The 18,046-nt window shown below is 43.7% G+C and overlaps 3 protein-coding genes across 4 annotated transcripts; all 3 read left to right on the plus strand.

Moving 5' to 3' along the window:
• Positions 1-553: 553 nt before the first annotated feature.
• On the plus strand, positions 554-5,383 carry LOC112275938 (putative polygalacturonase). Its single transcript, XM_024506741.3, has 7 exons — positions 554-1,926; positions 2,327-2,590; positions 2,854-2,974; positions 3,143-3,317; positions 3,654-3,724; positions 4,010-4,215; positions 4,625-5,383. Exons 1-7 carry the CDS (start codon positions 1,726-1,728, stop codon positions 5,036-5,038), a joined length of 1,452 nt encoding a protein of 483 aa, XP_024362509.1. The 5' UTR covers positions 554-1,725; the 3' UTR covers positions 5,039-5,383.
• Positions 5,384-7,950: 2,567 nt separating this feature from the next.
• Positions 7,951-12,085, plus strand: LOC112276085 (ribosome biogenesis protein WDR12 homolog). The gene is made up of 13 exons (XM_024507078.3): positions 7,951-8,181; positions 8,304-8,392; positions 8,537-8,643; positions 8,739-8,774; positions 8,891-8,976; positions 9,099-9,163; positions 10,217-10,327; positions 10,552-10,680; positions 10,804-10,947; positions 11,113-11,221; positions 11,342-11,402; positions 11,617-11,728; positions 11,864-12,085. The coding sequence occupies exons 1-13, from the start codon at positions 8,022-8,024 to the stop codon at positions 11,957-11,959; spliced, it is 1,305 nt and encodes a 434-aa protein (XP_024362846.1). The 5' UTR covers positions 7,951-8,021; the 3' UTR covers positions 11,960-12,085.
• A 1,993-nt stretch (positions 12,086-14,078) lies between these two features.
• Positions 14,079-18,009, plus strand: LOC112276086 (WAT1-related protein At3g18200). 2 transcript variants are annotated; one of them, XM_090246818.1, is made up of 8 exons: positions 14,079-14,226; positions 14,392-15,680; positions 15,784-15,846; positions 16,226-16,342; positions 16,487-16,763; positions 16,943-17,107; positions 17,268-17,419; positions 17,619-18,009. In XM_090246818.1, exons 2-8 carry the CDS (start codon positions 15,424-15,426, stop codon positions 17,800-17,802), a joined length of 1,215 nt encoding a protein of 404 aa, XP_090102944.1. In that variant the 5' UTR covers positions 14,079-14,226; positions 14,392-15,423; the 3' UTR covers positions 17,803-18,009. The 2 variants fall into 2 exon arrangements, with proteins under 2 accessions (XP_090102944.1, XP_024362847.1); XM_024507079.3 differs by having other exon boundaries at positions 14,169-15,680.
• Positions 18,010-18,046: the final 37 nt, after the last annotated feature.

Below are 18,046 nucleotides of genomic sequence, written 5' to 3' on the forward strand. Positions count from 1 at the left end.
GAAGAAGAAGCAGAAGAAGAAGGGAACCTAAGCCTCCATCCATCCACAAAATTTATATTCATCACAAGACCACAGATTCATCTACGCGATTCATCTTCACAAACAGACACACCACTGGTGCAGTTTGGTGGGGGCATTGTGACCAAGTGTCAGCCAGCCAGCAAGCCCAGCCCAGCCCAGCCCAGAGAGAGAGGGGACTTGAACCCTTTCACTCTAAATATAGAAAGATCCACACACCCTCCCCCAGCCAAGTTAAACCAATAGAAACAAGTACGATCAACGGATAATCCTCACCTCCCAACCACGCTCGATCGTCGCCTCATTCGACGATAAGCCTTCACTGCACAGGCCCACGCCAACGAACAGGGACGAGCCTCGTGGGGGAAGTGGGAGAGTAACGACGAATGTGGATCACCGTCGTCGTCGTGAGATGAGGGGGGGAGAAGCTTCACGTTTTCATCTTTTTCCCAACGGGTCTTTCAGCTACCTAGTGCGGAGGGGGGGGGGGTTGTTTGCGTGCGGGACGAATTGCAAGGGAGAAGGGTACATACTTACCGGCGATGACTGGCTGGCTGTGTATGGGGGGGGGGGGTGGAGAGAGGCAGCCGGTGAAGTAGAAAGGATAGAGTGGGAGCATGTGCGGAGGATGGTGCGATGTGGCAGAGGGCAGAGCATTAGGGCCAGAGACAGCGAATGAGCGGGCGGTCGGGCGGGATAGGGCGTCGTCTCGTGCGACGGGGTCGCAGATCTGAGTAGGATTCAAGTTGTGTAATTTTGGTTTAATTTTCTCGGAGGGGTGACGGTGCTGGAGTGGCGCGGTATTAGTTGTGTAGACGTTAGAAGTGAGGTGGAGGTGGAGGACCTGGAGAGAGAGTGTGTGAGGTTTGCTGTCGATGCTGCTGGCTATGGAGAGAAGGCCTGGTGTGAGAGGGCCTTCTTGCCCGCAGTGCAGTGAGAAGGCTGCGGAGGGATGGTGACCGATCATCGATAGAGGAATCCTGAATTTTTTTGTGTAATGTTTGGTTTTCGTTTCTGGTTTCCCCAAAGCGATTCTCGTTCTGTAAAAATTATAATTCCAGGAGTGTGCTGTAAGGCAGTGGTGTTCGAGAGGTTGATGCTCTTAAGGCGCTGCATTTCTTTTAATTTTTAATTTTTAAAAATTGTCTCTCTCGTCCCCTTGTATGGAGGTGGAAGAGTTCTGCTTCGGAGTGAAACACGCGTCTACTCTATCTCTGTTTGAAGTAAGGATGCACCGTCACGATTAGTATTGAAATTTTGGAGAGAGAGAGAGCGCGCGGAGGAGAGCCGGCGACCTGTCTGAAGGAAGTCTTGTTGCTAGAAAGGTTTCCTTGTGGGTGAGGTGTTGAGGTTGTACGCCGTGAGCTAGATTGTTGTGGCGAATCGACCCCTGAGCTGTAAGCTGATTTAGGAGACAGAGAACCGTTGTGGATCTGTTAGCTCGAGATTATCTTGGTGTATTCTGAAAGGTCTAATTATAAGCTGGCTGTTCTCTTATCGTTCATCAGCAGCAGTGGATCAGCGAATCAGCAGATAATTTTAGGATTTTTGACGAGTGAAGCGTTTGATGCTCAAGCTGCACCTTTTTGGATCAAATACTCTGAATTGTGGTAAAAGTTGTGAGGGACTTGCTCAAAAGTGGTGATGCACAAGGCGGATGGTCTCCCTCAATCGCCTTTTTTCCTCCCATTATATTGAGACGGCCCGATGATGCGGAGACTCAGCTGTCGAGGTCTCCCTGTCCTGCTCCTCCTCCTCCTCCTGACCTATCTGAGTGCAGACCATTGCCACCAGACATGCACATCTGGTCATCCATTGCACGTTGGCTCATCTGAGTTAGCATCGGATGGAGGAGTGGAAATTACCACTTCCTCGACCGGCTACAAGAACATTTTGGAATCTGTGGAAGTAAGTTCCCGTTGTTCACCCCTCTTTTCACGTTTCGTCGCTTCGGTTAGCTTCTCCGAGGTTTGGTAAGAAGGCTTGCTTGACCATTGTATGGAAGAAAAAGTTCATGGGCATGCCGGGTTTGTTTTTCTTACAAGTGGCTCTTCTAGCCTTTTTAATATTTACTGTATTAAAATGTGAGAGCTCATCAGTAAGTCTTGTTCGTACTTTTAGGCAGCTTCCGAATCTGGTTCAAAGTCTCTCTGAACGACAGTTGAGTGAAGTATAACCATTTCCAAATTTGGAAGTTAGATGTTACTCTGAAACCTAAATGCACTTGTGTTTTTCACGAAAGCAAGGACTTGCCTGTCTCTTTCTCAATGATAGATTGACTGAATTCTATGATGTCTGTATTGTGCAGACGGATGTAAGCTGTGCCAGCAAGTATAAAAATTGGAAGAATCGGCCTCACAGCGTTTCCATCAGCGAGTTTGGTGCGGTGGGGGATGGAAAAACTTTGAACACGCATGCATTCGAAAATGCCATGTTTTATCTCCGCACCTATGCAGACAAAGGTGGCGTGCAGTTGTACATTCCTGCCGGGCGATGGCTCACTGGTAGCATCAAATTGATTAGTCATCTGACTCTATTCTTGGAAAACGAAGCTACCATCCTTGGATCCCAGGTGCAATTTAAATAATCCGAATTAGTGTTTAGGCATGTGGTTTGATATTAGCCATTCAGGTGTGTCAATATTCCCCTGTTTACGATCAAAGAGGCTAGTTACGGGATTATAGACCGAAGAGGAATTGCAGGAAATTCAAATCCACACTAGAGGAGATATTAATGTATCTTAGATTCGAAACCTTTCATGGTTTTGGTTTCAACGCTGGGTTCACTTCTAATCGCTTGGGTCTTCGTTTCTAATATAGTTGTGGTCTCGTTCAGGACTTGAATGACTACCCTGTTATTCCTGGATTGCCGTCTTACGGTCGTGGCCGTGAGCTTCCTGGGCCAAGGCACCGTAGTCTTATCAATGGCGAAGGGCTTGAGGATGTCGTCATTACAGGTATTTTCTTAATTTAAAATTCGCTTGCTAGTGTTTCAAAAAAAAGGTTGTTGCAATGTAGATCAATAATGATCACAACGTCGGATGTAGCTGACGTCGCTGTTCTTTAGCAGCTGTCGTGACGACCAGTTGGTTATCTGACCCATTGCGGTAATGGCATTGCGGCAGGTGATAACGGGACAATCGATGGACAGGGTGCTGTATGGTGGAATGCATTCCAGAATAAAACGCTGGACTACACTCGCGGTCATTTGGTCGAGCTTATTGACTCGAAGGATATCTTAATCTCTAATCTCACTTTTCGGGACTCACCGTTCTGGACGATTCATCCTGTCTATTGCAGGTATTTTAGAATTGAAACCTCTACTAAATTCTCTTTAAAACGTAGTAATTATTTCTGGGCTGCTCTTTCTATGAGAATGGTATAGTTACATCGGACAGTGCAGGCTTTCGTGTATTTGTCTTGTTGGCCTTTTCCTTAATGCCTTGGGAGCCTCACGTGAAAGCTAGTAGTGTACAAAACGCCACGAGATATATGAAAGTATTTATCTTTTGAAAGATTGACTACGTAAGTTTGTGGCACTGCCTCGTGTGCTCCTTTCTTATGTGGAACTTTTACTTCTGCTTAATAGAGTTAATGCACGTGTATTAATAACTTGTCGTTGCCGGACCTTGTCAGAAATGTGGTGGTGAAAGACATGACCTTGTTGGCCCCTCTCAATTCTCCCAATACAGATGGCATTGACCCAGGTACCCACCTCGTGTGATATTCTTGACTGTTCGGTGCCGGAAGGTTTTATATGTTGGTTGTCTGGCCAAATTCACTGGAACTTGCCTCCTTTAAGTCCAGTGCGATGTGGATGTCCTAGACTCACATTTTCTCATTTTTACGCCGTTGATTCTCGTTGTAATAACTAAATAGTACTTACTTTGAGGTTACTTAGTGCAAGGCTTGTATAATTTCCGACAGACACAGTCGAGACTAGCCTAATATGCCATTTGATATATACTTAACCTGGGAGTTGTATCTTGCAGATTCAAGTCAATATGTGTGCATTGAAGATTGCTACATCAGCGTTGGTGATGATGCCATTGCGATTAAAAGTGGTTGGGATGAGTATGGCACCGCATATGGCATGCCTAGCCAACACATCGACATTCGACGCATCGTTGTGCACTCGGAAACTAGTGCTGGTATTGCTTTTGGCAGTGAAATGTCTGGCGGCATATCCGACGTCAAGGTCAGTAAAATCTGGCTGGGGAGTTTTTCATTGAAGAAATTACAGGTTTTGTCGGCATTTGTGCTACTCCAGACCAACATGATTCGTAAACCTGGGATTGAGATCCAAATGGAGTTACTCCTGCATGTGAAGGAACCGTTCGAGCAGTACGAGCATTGTGTCTTGATATAAGCATGGAGAATTCACTATCACACTCAGATAATTACCGATGCAATTGCACAGCTCTCACATGAACTAATTGCCCATTATTCAGGACCTTACCAATTCTTTTTACGATCAGCACTTCCAGTTAGAAATCTTCACCTATTTTTGATGCAGGAGAGCTATGAACTAGCTGACGCTCTAGGGTCCCGTTGAATCTCGCTACCTTCCAGTTTAAATCTTTGACTTCAGCTATGCTCTTTTGCAGGTTGACCACATGATGATTTTTGGTGCTCGATGGGGCATACGTTTCAAAACTGGACCTGGTCGTGGAGGCTACATAAGAAACATAACAGTGGATAACGTGAACATGCGCTCCGTCAATACTGCAATCGCTTTTACGGGAAACTATGGAGAACACCCTGATGAAAACTGGAATCGCACTGACTACCCTGTGATTGAGAATGTGTTGATTGAGAACATAGTCGGGGAAGACATCACTCATGCAGGCCTGTTTCTTGGACTCCCGGAGTCTCCTTTCCTCAACATTCACCTGGCCAACATAGCTCTTGATACCAAGTCAGAATCAGAAGACTGGAACTGCTCATCAGTTGCTGGAACCTACTTCTTTGTCTGGCCCCAGCCATGCCCAGACTTCACTAAGGAGGAGTTGAAGACCTAGAGTGCTCATGTCCAATTTCTACAGAGTGCGGGCATGGAGAGGCTCTCAAGGTGATTAGGTTTTAGGTGTTGGTGGGTTCAAATTAGCCGCAATAAGTTCCGTGTGGAATACTCATCAAGTTATTTCTTAGGTATACACTGGTAGGACAATCAGAAGTACGGTCTTACAGTTGCATATTCATGTCACAATGTGTAATATATAGGGCTTATGGGTTTGATGGAACTCTTGGTATTGATGAGTTGTTGCTTTGCTGTATTTAGTGAAGCTATAGGCTGAGTTAATTTTTTTGACGGATATCCTGTAATATAATGATTCCAGCACAGGTTCCATCTGGACTTTGCCCAATTCGCTCTCCATTTGTCCTTTCTCCGCTATTCGTTTCCTGGTCGTGAAGGTGGTTCCCCGATTCCCTGTTGTGAAGCTGGTCATGTTCACACATTCTGTTCCTCTTTTCTCTTCTTTTTTCTTTTGTTCTATACATCCCCTTGTTCATCTCGTTCACATACAGACATAAACGAGTTGTGGCTGATCCGCAAAATACAGTCCCAATCGTACCCGAATTGTTACACCGTTCGTCTACGGTGACCTCGCATTGGCAGCACGCGCCATCCCCCATGTGACTGCCCTCCTCAGCACTGTTTGACAGAAAAACACCATGGACCGCCTTGAATTCAAACAAAGACATGCAGCTGGTGTTGATCTTGGAGACATAATTCCAATCGCATCAGCGGGCAGCAACCAACACCTGCCAGACGAGTGGATTATCAAGGCTGGGTGTGGATCTTGTTTGCATTGGGCGGCGCTCCCTCCTCGCACGGCAGCATCGCTGCAGATGACCATCGAGCTTCTCTTCCCCTGGGGACCCCACCCACGTGCCAGGTGTCCAGTGCCAGGTACATCATAGCTGGATCGCGTCGATCGTCACCTTCTGACGGAAATCGTTGATCCGACGTTGATGAAATATTGTCCTCGCGACGAAATCGTCATGCTAAACGATTCCCATAGCGCGTTGCTTTCACGAAGCATTAAATAGATGCAGTTTTAGATTTAGTTTTTTGTTTGTTCGTTTGCTTTTTTTCTCTTGCTATTCTGTCACCCAACTACTTTTGCTACTGTCTCACCCAAACACACTGCCCGGAACTAGAAACAATCCCCCAATACCCTCGCAACTGAAGCACAGCAGATATCCGGCATGGAAGACTTCCAGCCCAGAGGGCTTGTCTTCCTCCGGAAATTCTACGATCCGAAGGGGCTCGCAACCATGTAACGAACCTTCTATTCAACACGCTCGGACGAGATTTTCAGTTTTCGTCCAGCATTGCTTGGATCGATTTCTTGTACAACTGCAATTGTATCTACTACAATTAATCTAGAACCCTGTTTCAAATTTTTATTCACACCGTTGTGTTCTTGAAAGAATGGAACATATCCGAGTGAGTTTTCATACGAAACATTGAGATACAAAAGCGAGAGATAGTCAACGAAATCGTTAGGAACTGGACCCAAGGTTGTTGTAAGATGGGGAGCTCCCCCACTGAATGTACAAAACGAGAGGTTCAAAACGACTTAAGACGTAAGGGCATTGGTACTTAATGAATCCAGTAGCGGACCAACCTATTGGTTGTAGGATGCACCAATTTCACGAAGTGCAGAGTGAGCCCACAGTCTCGAGTAAGGTTCAGTTGAACGGGTTTGTCGAAAGATTGATTCGGTGTAGGACCACCAGTCTGCCGATTTTGATTGGGATGATACTCCAGAAAGTTTATGATACTTCAGGGAGGGCTGGTTCGTCAGAGGGAGTGTTGAAATACTGGCCAGTATACTTCTGGTCAGGCTGTTATACGATAAACCCAGGTCTTGCGATTTTTGTAGCCAACTTCGTGATAAAATTCCCTGTTCGAACATTCTCTCGCAAATCGCCTGATCTCTTAGATTGGATCGTAGGACTTCCGGCGGTAGATGCCCTCTATTCCGGAAATCTTCCCGTCCGGACATATACCAGATATCTATCATAAATATCTTCTCCACCAGATATCTTACGGATATCTACTTCAACTGCGAGGATATCGGGGGTCGGGGGATTTGTTTCCGGCGCCGGGCAGTGTGTTTGGGTGAGACAGAAGCAAAAGTAGGGTGACAGAATAGCCTTTAATTTATAATTTTATAATTTTTTGTAGATTTTGTTTCTTTCTGATAAATCTTAATTGAAATATAATCCTCAATTCGATTTTTCGATGATCTCTCATAGGTAGTGAATTTGATGTTTCAATAACTATTACAAAGTTTTTGATTGAACAATGATTGAATTTTATTAGTTTTTAAAATTAATATCAAAAATCTATTATTCGAAGATAATCACCACCATGTTTATATTTAAATGAACATTGAAATTGATATACCGTTTTTGGCAGCAAAGAAAACATTTACCATGCCTAGTGTTGGGAGAAACAATGAGTTCAATTTCCTTGTTGTCCAAGGATCAAATCCGCATGCACTAATAACCATGAATTGAAAATATATATATATATACACTTGTCTACAATGATACATAAAGTATGAATTTATTTGATGTGTGTATGTAACTATTGTACCAATTTGATTTTAAAACTAAACAAAAATGTATTTACTAAAGCAATTCATAGTTACACAGAATCTTGTTCATTTATTTTAAACAATACTTCTTAGAGAGTTCCCCGTTGAGAATAGATTTTGGGTAAAATTAAAAGAAAACGAAAACAGTTCCTATTTAGGTCCTGCAAGTGTGGAAGTTGAGGTACTATATCCGATGCATCAATCGTTTATCCCGGGTGTCAATTAGGGTAACTTAAACCCTAAACCCTAGACCATGGAGCCGGAGAATATCTGAGCATATAGAACACCATCGTCTCCGTCAATGCCCACAGCGAAGTCGTCGTCAAGTAAAATGTTTTTGGGTTTTGTGGATTTGTAGTCTCGGGGAGTGTCGGTCTTCTGCTTAAGCGCCATGGACAACACTAACGGGGATGGAGTGGAGAGGCAGGTGCAAGTGAAATTTGTCACGAAGTTGCCTCCTGCGCTCCGTGTTGTCAGCTCTGCCTTCGCCATCCCTGCGAAGCTTGGCCGTTATGGGCTCTCCGAAGTTGTGAACACACTGCTTGGCCTTGGTACGGGATGATTATAAGTTTTTCTGGAGCTTGGTGCAATAATGTGAAGAACTCATTCATGCTCGGATGCTCTTTGTCGTACCGCCTCTCGGGGATTAATCATACTATATGTGTGGTTTCAGAGAAGCCGCAGCCATTTGATTTTCTTATTGACGGGGAGCTATTGAGGTCTTCCATTGAGCAATTTCTCCTCACCAAAGGAATTACTGCTGTGAGTTCCAAGACCTTGTTACGCTTGTTACGATGTAGTTCTCATAGAACAGGCCTTGAAGTTTTTGTAATTATTTGTGTAGATGCGACGCAAGATTAAGTTCGGCGGGTTTATGATTCAAATTCTGTGCTTCCATAACTGTAGGAAACAACCTTGACGATTGAATACATCCCCGTTGTTTTGCCACCGGAGCCCCAACAGCCTCGTGCCCATGACGAGTGGGTTAGCGCTGTAAGTGGATTCAACACCAGGTAAGCGGTTTCTCTTGGAGACGATGTGTTCTGCTTGTCGTATGGTATTGTGTGTCAAACCTTTGCGACTGACCAGTTTGCCGTCGATATTCCAGGTTTATAATCACTGGTTCGTACGACAACCACGGAAGGTAAATTATTCGTTGAATCTCATGCTTCTCTAGTTTTCTGTTCGTTTATTTATCTCGATTTGCAATCTTGATCATGCGAAGAACTGAGAGCGTATCATTGTTCATCTCGTGTTCAGGATATGGAATGCCTCAGGGGAATGTGTTTTCCTTTTGCATGGTCATACTGATGCGGTGACGTCACTTGCTCCTATACCTGCACCACGTACGATGCATTACTCTGCTTCCAGTGAATCATGCCACTCTCTTCCATGTGCAAGGTTCTTGTTCATTTTCTTTTTTTCTTTTTTACTGCTGTCACACACTGACTACTAATCCTTAATTCAGGGTCAAGTGCTAAGAAGCTGCAGCTCGTGACAGCCTCCAAAGATCACACTCTACGCTTTTGGCAGGTACTTCTGAATATAAACTCGGTGATGACTTTCGCTGCTGTAGTCCATTGTCTATATCAACCGTGCTAATCGCCGTTCTGTATCATCCCCGAGTGTACAAAATCGTAGTTTTTCGAATGCATGGTTAAGACCATTGTAACCTCTGACAGGCTGAGATCTAGAAATTCTGTACAATTTCGTGGCAGTTTTAGTCGTACCTTCACTGAGTACCATAAATTGCACTCATCGTCACCCAGGATTATTGTTAGTGTGGCGTCGACACCCATGCGGATTGTATGCTCTGCTAATTCCGATGAAACTCTTTGTCTGGAAAGGACGTAGTATGCTCCTAAATACTACTCCCTGGCGAGATGTCATCCAGGGTTATGTCAGGTCAATGTCACCTTCAGGAACCTTGTTCGTGATTACATGGCAAAGGCCGTTACAACCCTGGCACATTCAAGTCTGAGAATGCTCTATTAATGTATGACTGTTCTGGTCGTACGTTCCCAGATTGTTTTCAGTTGTGCCCATCGTTGCTCGGAGTTGATTTCAGTTTAACTTTGAGTTCCATATGGGCTCTACATAACTGTCCTCTACTAGATCTTCGATATTCGTTACACGTTGTCTGCAGTACTTTTTTGATTTGTATTGCATTTTTTTTTTGGGTTCGTTTCGGTGAGGTATTGCTATCAGGCACCCAGATTTTGAATACCAACGTGGACATTACCTCTTTTGTTTACTTAGGTCGGAGTCTACTCTACCATGGTGTGACGGTTACAATGAATCATTTCTTAAGGACCCTGTACATGTATCCGTCGTTGCTGGGGGTTGTCTAGTCTCACCTTGAATTGTACTTGTACGAAGTGTCTACTAGTTTTGTCTATTAATTTTGTGACACATAAATCGTTAGTAACATAGTTAAGTGTACAGTTGAGTTGTTTGGTAGACTTCTCTACAGCGTTCCGGCGATTCTGAACTTTCATATCCATTGTTTCTGATCATATATCCAGCAGTTACGGTGTACATGGTTTTGTTAAATGTGCCCTGATCAATTTGCTATTTTCTGTTCAGGTTGCTTTAAATGAGGCAACTTCGTCCACCACAACCTTGAAACCAGTGAAGCGATTGAAAGGACACACCTCATCAGTTCAAAGTGTTGCTGCTAGTCCGTCAGGGAGCGAGGTACATGACGTGTTCGAACTAGCCCAAATCCCACTTCTTCCAGACGTTCCGGACTGTCTGCCCCAGCGTATCTTGATATATCTTCATTGGTTAAATTTTGGTATTGCAAATCTATTTATGATTAAAGTTGAAGTCTTGGTTTTACAGTGTATGGTGATTTGATTCAATCCTTTTGCGAAGTAAAGACTGGAAACTTCAGCTAAGATTGCTAGTGCATGAGACAGGTGTGTTCAGGGTCGTGGGATACATCTATCAAGTTGTGGAGTGTGAGGGATGACCCTGATGGAGAAGATGATCTAGGCGGAAAGAAAAGGAGATTAGAGACGGGAGCTGTGGCCTCTGCTGAGAAGCAAGTAATGTTACAGTCTACCCTGTGCTACGATTTATGAATGTTGTCTGGAAGAAAAGTTGCGAGAAAAATTTGTTTCGTCATCTTGCAAATCCTATTCATGCACTTATCTTTCTCTATTCTGCAGGTGGAAGCTAGAGCAACTCTTCAGGGGCATACTCAGGTAGTTGGAGCTCTCGATTGGTCCGAACGAGATACCATCTACTCTGCTTCATGGGATCATTCATTGAGAACCTGGGATGTGGAATCTGCAGTTAACACTAATATTCTGGTGCGTCTATCGCTTAACTACTTTTTGCCTCTTCATGTGGAGCTAAAAGTAGAGTTTTCTCGTGTGGTTGTTTCTTGGGGAGTTATTTGTGTGCCAATGTGCTGCTATGGGATATTGGGAGGCCTCGTTTTACATTTCTCACTGCATACTTGTTCCGTGATGCAGACTTGTAGCAAAGCATTGCACTGCTTGAGTGTGGGTGGGGAAGGGAATTCATTGCTGGCTGCCGGAGGGACTGATCGTATTCTTAGGATCTGGGATCCTCGGATACCTGGTAAAGTGGCTTGTCTTAATTTAACATGTAGTAAATACTGTTGTTTTTTGAAGTGTCCATGTCTATCAGCATGTACTGAAGTTTTTTTTTTCTTTTTTTTTTTTTTTTTTTTACGATCAGGAACTGTAGCACCTGTACAACAACTGTCATCTCACAAGGGTTGGATATCCGCTTGCAAGTGGTAAGTGAACTCTCGGTATCCTTATCATTCGACAACTTCAACTCGTGATTTCTTTGGTTTCAGTGAAATTTGGTTGGTGAATATGCCTCAAAAAGTTCTGAGGTATGCAATGTACGTTATCTTGGTTGGATCATAACGTGCCCTTTTCTATATTTTTGCAATCCTCATTCGGATTCTTTGTCTAAAAGTGTCTCAAATGCTGGTGTATTTACAGGCACCCTAAGTCAGCTTTTCATTTGCTGTCAGCATCGTACGATGGCACTGTCAAACTTTGGGATACACGAGCCATAATTCCGCTAGTTACCTTATCTCAGCATAAGGACAAGGTATTTGAATTTGTGTTCGTCCTAAGTGCTTTCATCGCAGGCTTCATTAGATATTCGTTATGATTTTAAGTTTTTATTCCCAATGGTCTTTAGAGGTTATTACTAGTTTCTAACCAGGAATTTCGATTTTTTCAGGTTCTTAGTGCAGACTGGTGGAAAGACGACCATATCGTCAGTGGTGGGGCTGATTCACAGCTCCAGATTTATTCGAAGTTGAACCTACCTTTTTGACTCCCTTTGACGTAAGCGTGGCATTGCTTCTAATTTTTCGTTCATGATGTTTTCGAAACAATGTCATTTATCATTGCGTAGCATGGCTGCGGCCTACATAATTAAATCGTGTGGTATTTTGTGCAACTTCATTCGAATCGGAGAGTGGGGAGTAAAAGATCTGAAAATTTTCAGTCTGAACAATTCAATGAGTTAGCTTACAGGTCGTATCTCCCATCACAACATCTAACTGCTACTCTCTTTCTAATCCTTCGCCCACATTATATTTATTCAGTTCGCAACAGACTTTTTTTTCAAATCCGTGGGCATTCTACAATTGCCAGTACTCATAAATGACATTGTTCCAAATGACGAACTGATCAAACTATATAATTCAGAAAAGTTGTCACCAAAACCTACCCACATCAGGGTTAAACCATATTGCAATCAAAATTTCTTGGGTGTAGAAGTGGAAAGTGGCTTTTCAATAATACGCTACAAGATCTTTGTAAAATCGAAGTAGTTAATGTCCCAGAAACACCCGTCTACAAGTTATTAAATGGACATCGTCTGCGACTTCTTAAATGTGGTTAGTAGACTACATCCTTGTGCGAACACCATTATCTTATTCCGTTCGAAGCAAAGATGGCTACAAGTCAATTAATCGAGTAACACCCGGCATACTGTTATTGAAATGTTGAATCGAGGTCTAATTCATGAAATGTCACAAACTCTTAACAATCAGACTCCAATTCTGTCAAATCCCAATGATGCACTCAAAATATTTTATTGATGCCCGCGCTGTGTTGTGCTTAAAAAGTTCAACTATGTCACAACTCATAACCTACAACCAAGTTTTTGAAATGCGTTCAATCTTATTTGGAAGCATCAATTCAGTAGTGTTCAGACATCTTTACACCTATTTAAATTGACGAATGTTCCTGAACTGTTAACGTAATCTTCGAAACTGCTAATGAATCATTTTCTGAGATGTAGTCCTTCCCACTTCTACATGGCACTTGTCAGACTCAGAGCGCATGTGAGAGAGCTCTGACACAAGCAACGGAGTCGCAACAATTGCATGACAGACATTTGGCACCTTTGTAGCTCGCCACACTTACGTGGGAATATACCGTGTTCAGCCACAAACAGTGCCAGTGTTGTCACCCAGAAGCACTAATTTCGATCTTCATATTCTCCAGCTCTGCTTTAGTGCAGTTTTTATTCAAGGTTAATGATGAATCCCAACCTAGGAGTTAAGGCAGGCAAGAATGATTTTATCAGAAATCACGGACTGAAATTATGGGGAATATGCAAATTGTAGAAGAGAATAATATCTAACTCATCAACAGATATATTCTTATATGTATCTCAAATTCAACTATTTTACGTTTGTTCATGTCATGATTTGTATACATGGAAGATGAAAGTTCCAACATAATCGGTGCAATTACTTCCTTTTTTTTTTTTTTTTCTGAGAATGAAATAGTTAAAGGTCAACTTAAACCCAAAGTTGCAGGGGCTTGTTCGATTGCAGTACCAGTAGGGTTGCATCAACAGGGGCTCCATGTTCACAATCATCGAATAGTTGAACCAGTAATAAAAGAACATCACACAAAACTGCTACTGTAGCTCACCATGTTACAACGCTGCACTGAGCAGTAAGCGAGTGCTTGGATGAGGATCACAAAAGCTTCATGACGCGGTGCCACTGTATTTTATTCTTGCTAGATTCGGCCACTTCTGTCTCCATCCTTCCGCAGGTAGTTTTCATGTTTCATGTTTCATGTTATGTTGTTCATGTTGCTACTGATATATGGAATTGCAGCTGTTCCGGTCGTCCTGCCGTTCAGTTAGTCCGCATGTGTGTATGTGTTAATATATATATATATATATATATATAACCAGATCGGAGCACCAGTATGCCATAAAGTGGAGAATCTGAAACTGAGTCGGGAATCTGCAACCTTAAATAGATTCGTCAGATCGGATAGCGGTTGGGGAAAAGCTTTTGGTGAATGAATCGATTCCACTGATTATTCGAAGGTCATTCCGTCACCAGGACGCTGGTTGCTCCGTTGCGCTTGCGGCCGGGGTTTTGAAGCGACGGGCCCCGGGTCCACAGAAAGCGAGAGATGGAATTCTAGCATCCAAGCGTATTATCTAGATAAGACTGACTTGTTGTGCGTTGAATCCCACGGTCTTTCTGGTTTTGTCACTCGGCACCATCTGGATGCGCGAAATAGAGGCAGTTGTTATCCTACCCACCAGTGAATAATGGGAACGAGGTTTTATGCTCTTGAATTGCAATTATATTACTATATCCATAATAAGACCCTTGACCATTGAAAACTCAAATCTCATCCGGTTGCGTTGTTATCTACATGTCACGTTTATGTTCCAGGTATAGTAGAAATAGTGAAGCTTTGGGTCTGGTGAATTGTCATGTTCAGGTGAAAGGAAGCTAATGGTTAGCGATCGACTGAAGTGGTTGCATAGACTTGTTCCATGCTCATGCAGATGGAGAAGGAGAGGTGGCCAGGTCGGAGATTCAGCCAGTTCTCTGCCGGTCCCCGAGTTGATAAAAAGCCATTTAGGGACGGTGTTCATGTCATGTGATCACCTCTAGGTGACAATTTCATGGATAGCTATGAGGTGGGTTTCCTGCAGCGGTCGCAGACAATCTACCCATTCCGAGACTTCGTCACAACTATTAAAGGGAATCGAGAAGTGCGTGTTTACATCGGTCAGTTTCGAGAGGAGCGGTGCAGAGCTCACTGTTCACCTCTTCCTCTTCTTGGGTGCATTTCGTGTTGTCTGCTCGCTTGATCATTTGGAGGCGTGCGGTGTGAACAATTTGTGTAGTGACTTCAAATCCGTGACACAGAAAACTACTAGTTAAGATTGCGTGCCATCTTCTTGTTAGAGTACAAGTATAATCTTCTGTATTGAATTGGGTGTTCTTAGTGGCAACTGCATTCTGTTGCGGTTCTCGTACTTGAGAGATCAACATCTGTTTTGTGTAGCTCATCAGATTTATTCGGTGATCTAACACTTGGTACACTCCTCTTCAAACAAGAGGTACATGCACACGGCGTTGTCTTCACGCGCACATCTTCGTCTTTAGGGACACATTCGTGCTAGATGCTTCCATGTGCAAGGAGGGCCTGTTTTGGGATCATACTTTGAGAAGCTCGATTTATGTAGATGGTAGAATCGGCTCGTACTGCTTGCCCCGAGCTTTTCCAGCCTGAAGCAAGGAAGATCTTCAAATGCAATTGTTTTGGCAGTCCAGCGATGGTCACAAACATCTCGTCGTAATATCCTAGGGCAATATATTGTAGTGTTTGTGAGAGACCCCGTGAGGGTAGATTGGACGACTGAATCCACAACCTTGGTTTATTCTATTCTGGTCGCATCATATCTGCTAGCGAAGTTCGTGGTTTAGACTGCTACCGACATTTTGCAGTGAAAGCTCCAACAAGATGGATTCTACAGAGGACGAACTCTCTCTCCGGAAGGAGAATTCCCAGCCTTTGATTCCCTCAAGCATGGTGACGCCCAAGACACATAGCATACGAGTTGTTCATGCGGCACTTGTAATTGTGCAGCTGGGATACGCAGGGTTGCAAATGTTCAGCCGCGTTGCTCTGGACGCTGGATTGAACCAGTTCATATTATCCATGTACCGTAACATAATTGCCTTTGCGATATTAGGCCCAGTTGCTTACTATTACGAAAGGTAGATCCACCTATACGATCTCGCTCCTCTTTGGTTATCGTATGTTTTGTGTGGGCATCGTGAAGTGCCATAAAAATCTCACGATTCTCTTGTTCGTTTGCAGAGAAAAAAGACCTCCGACGTCCTGGAAAATATTTGGTTGGTTGAACCTTCTTTCATTAACAGGGTAAGCAGTTTTGGTGATTTGATGACAAGACATCTTTGCCGTGTTTCATAACCGTCAGTCGGTGAGAGATCTGAAGCAAAATTGTCTCAGGCCTAAGTTTATGTCAATGCGTGAATTATCACGCAGACGTTCAAACATTACTACCATGCCACAATAATAGTATAGGTTGTGGCAACGATTGCCGGGTGTTATTCCACTAGACATAGTTGATAACCATTTGAATTAGAGCAGGACATGGGTAGGTGCTGATTTCACATGAGCAGGACATGGGCAGGACATGGGTAGGTGCTAAGTTTAAAGTTTTAGTGACGCGACCATTGTCTCACCCTGTCCTAACCATGTGTAGTCAATTTTGGGTTGTCTGATTTGCTTCCTGCAGAGTGGTGGGTAGTCAACAATTATTTCTGGCAGGTCTTCAATATACAACTCCCTTGATGGCTGCAGTGTCACAAAACATGATCCCCGTTGCCACTTTCTTGCTTGCTGCAGCACTTGGGTTAGACACTACACCCTCCCCCTACGTGATGATTATACTTGATAGACTTGCAAATAGTCAATTAAGCTTTGCAATTCCGTAACGCATTCTATGCTACTGCTCTAAGGTTTATTCAAGTCGATGATGGCGGTTATTTAAGCACAGATTAGAAGATGTGAACTTAAGGAGGCGCGAGGGGATCGCAAAGGTGGTCGGAACAGTAGTTTGCATCTCTGGAGCTGTAATTATGTCGGTGTATAAAGGCCTCGCCCTTTTCGGAGGTGGTAACGACACTCCCGACGCCGGCATCACTCGTCCATTTGAAAACCTGGGCGCTTTCCTTCATCCAGATATTGTACAATTTAGCGTGAAGAAGTTCCACCTCGGCATCTTCTACTTAATTATGAACTGCGTCTCTTGGGCTGTATACCTTACTTGTCAGGTACTGTAAACTCTCCATTGTCATGACATGCAGATGTTGCCAGATACCCTGTCGTGATATGTGACAGCGAGTGTGTTCCTATCCATTTCACGGTTGGGGGGGATTTGTGCTACTTCAACATGAAACCAGCGTCAGAAATCATTTGTAGTAATGCATTTTCTGTCATTAATGTTGTGCAGGCTCCGGTGATGAAAATGTACCCAGCTCTGCTTAGTATGACAGCCGGCACGTACTTCTTCGGTTGGATTCAAGTTGGTATCCTTGGAGTTATTAGCGCAGGCAAGCTTCACTTTGCAAACTTCCGACTCACATCCATGGCACAGATTATCGGGGTCTTGTACGCAGTAAGTTTCGTTCAACAGTTTCTGCAATATAATAATGCAGCCACTCCCGTTTCTTGTGTAATTCTACCCTTGTTCCGTTCTGTTGGCATGAGAATTTTCAATAAGTGTCCAGCATAATAGACTCTGGAGGTTGATTTGTGAACGTCTCACATTTGCGCAGGCATTGATCGCATCCACCCTCAACCTTCTGTTGCAGTCGTGGTGCGTGCAAAAGGGAGGACCATTCATCGTGTCGTTATACGTTCCCTTGCAAATGCTCATGGTGGCCGTGTTGTCAGTGATGCTGCTGAATGATACGCTTTACATGGGAATGTATGACTCGGCTAACTTTCTCTCGCTCTGGGCGTCGCATAATGTGCATTTGCTGACACTTTGAAAGAATCACTTCGCTGTAGCATTTTCTCGTTTTGCCCGATTTCTTGAGCGGTGCTATATAACCGAATTTTGATCCTGGAACTAAACTCGAATTGATGCCTTTGCTAACAGTGATTAGAGTGTTGATTCCATGCAGAATATTGGGAGGGCTATTGACTGTAGCAGGATTCTACTTCGTGGTATATGGTCAACGACTGGAGCGGCGACGGAAGCGTCTCGTGTTCGCTCGTAAGATTGAGCCTCATCACGACGTCCTCAAAATTGACATTCGTCAAATGTCGCTGGATCTTAAAAAACACCTATTGGATGATGATAATTGAAGTAACATTCAACCTCCAATTTTGCTCATAACCTTCGGTTTCCAACGGATAACGTCTTAGGCTTTCCTTGATGAGCATGAATTAAGGAACGCTCGGCATTTTGTTGAGGCCAATTACACAATTTCCCTTCTACCGTATTCGATGTGTATTTGGGTTAATCTCCAAACCATTAATGTTACCTGAAGAAAGGATACATTGTTTATTTTACTATTGGATGATTGCGACTGCAATTAATGTGAAGTAG

Source organism: Physcomitrium patens, chromosome 23, assembly GCF_059467195.1.
Source record: "Physcomitrium patens ecotype Gransden chromosome 23, ASM5946719v1, whole genome shotgun sequence".
Classification (NCBI taxonomy): Eukaryota; Viridiplantae; Streptophyta; class Bryopsida; order Funariales; family Funariaceae; genus Physcomitrium; species Physcomitrium patens.

Coding starts and splice junctions, on each gene's coding strand:
- LOC112275938 (XM_024506741.3), top strand. CDS start 1,726: ATGATGCGGAGACTCAGCTGTCGAGGTCTCCCTGTCCTGCTCCTCCTC. Junction 1,927..2,326: donor ACATTTTGGAATCTGTGGAA/GTAAGTTCCCGT, acceptor TGTATTGTGCAG/ACGGATGTAAGCTGTGCCAG. Junction 3,318..3,653: donor ATTCATCCTGTCTATTGCAG/GTATTTTAGAAT, acceptor GGACCTTGTCAG/AAATGTGGTGGTGAAAGACA.
- LOC112276085 (XM_024507078.3), top strand. CDS start 8,022: ATGGACAACACTAACGGGGATGGAGTGGAGAGGCAGGTGCAAGTGAAA. Junction 8,182..8,303: donor GAACACACTGCTTGGCCTTG/GTACGGGATGAT, acceptor GTGTGGTTTCAG/AGAAGCCGCAGCCATTTGAT. Junction 11,729..11,863: donor TATCTCAGCATAAGGACAAG/GTATTTGAATTT, acceptor CGATTTTTTCAG/GTTCTTAGTGCAGACTGGTG.
- LOC112276086 (XM_090246818.1), top strand. CDS start 15,424: ATGGATTCTACAGAGGACGAACTCTCTCTCCGGAAGGAGAATTCCCAG. Junction 15,847..16,225: donor AACCTTCTTTCATTAACAGG/GTAAGCAGTTTT, acceptor TGCTTCCTGCAG/AGTGGTGGGTAGTCAACAAT. Junction 17,420..17,618: donor GATACGCTTTACATGGGAAT/GTATGACTCGGC, acceptor GATTCCATGCAG/AATATTGGGAGGGCTATTGA.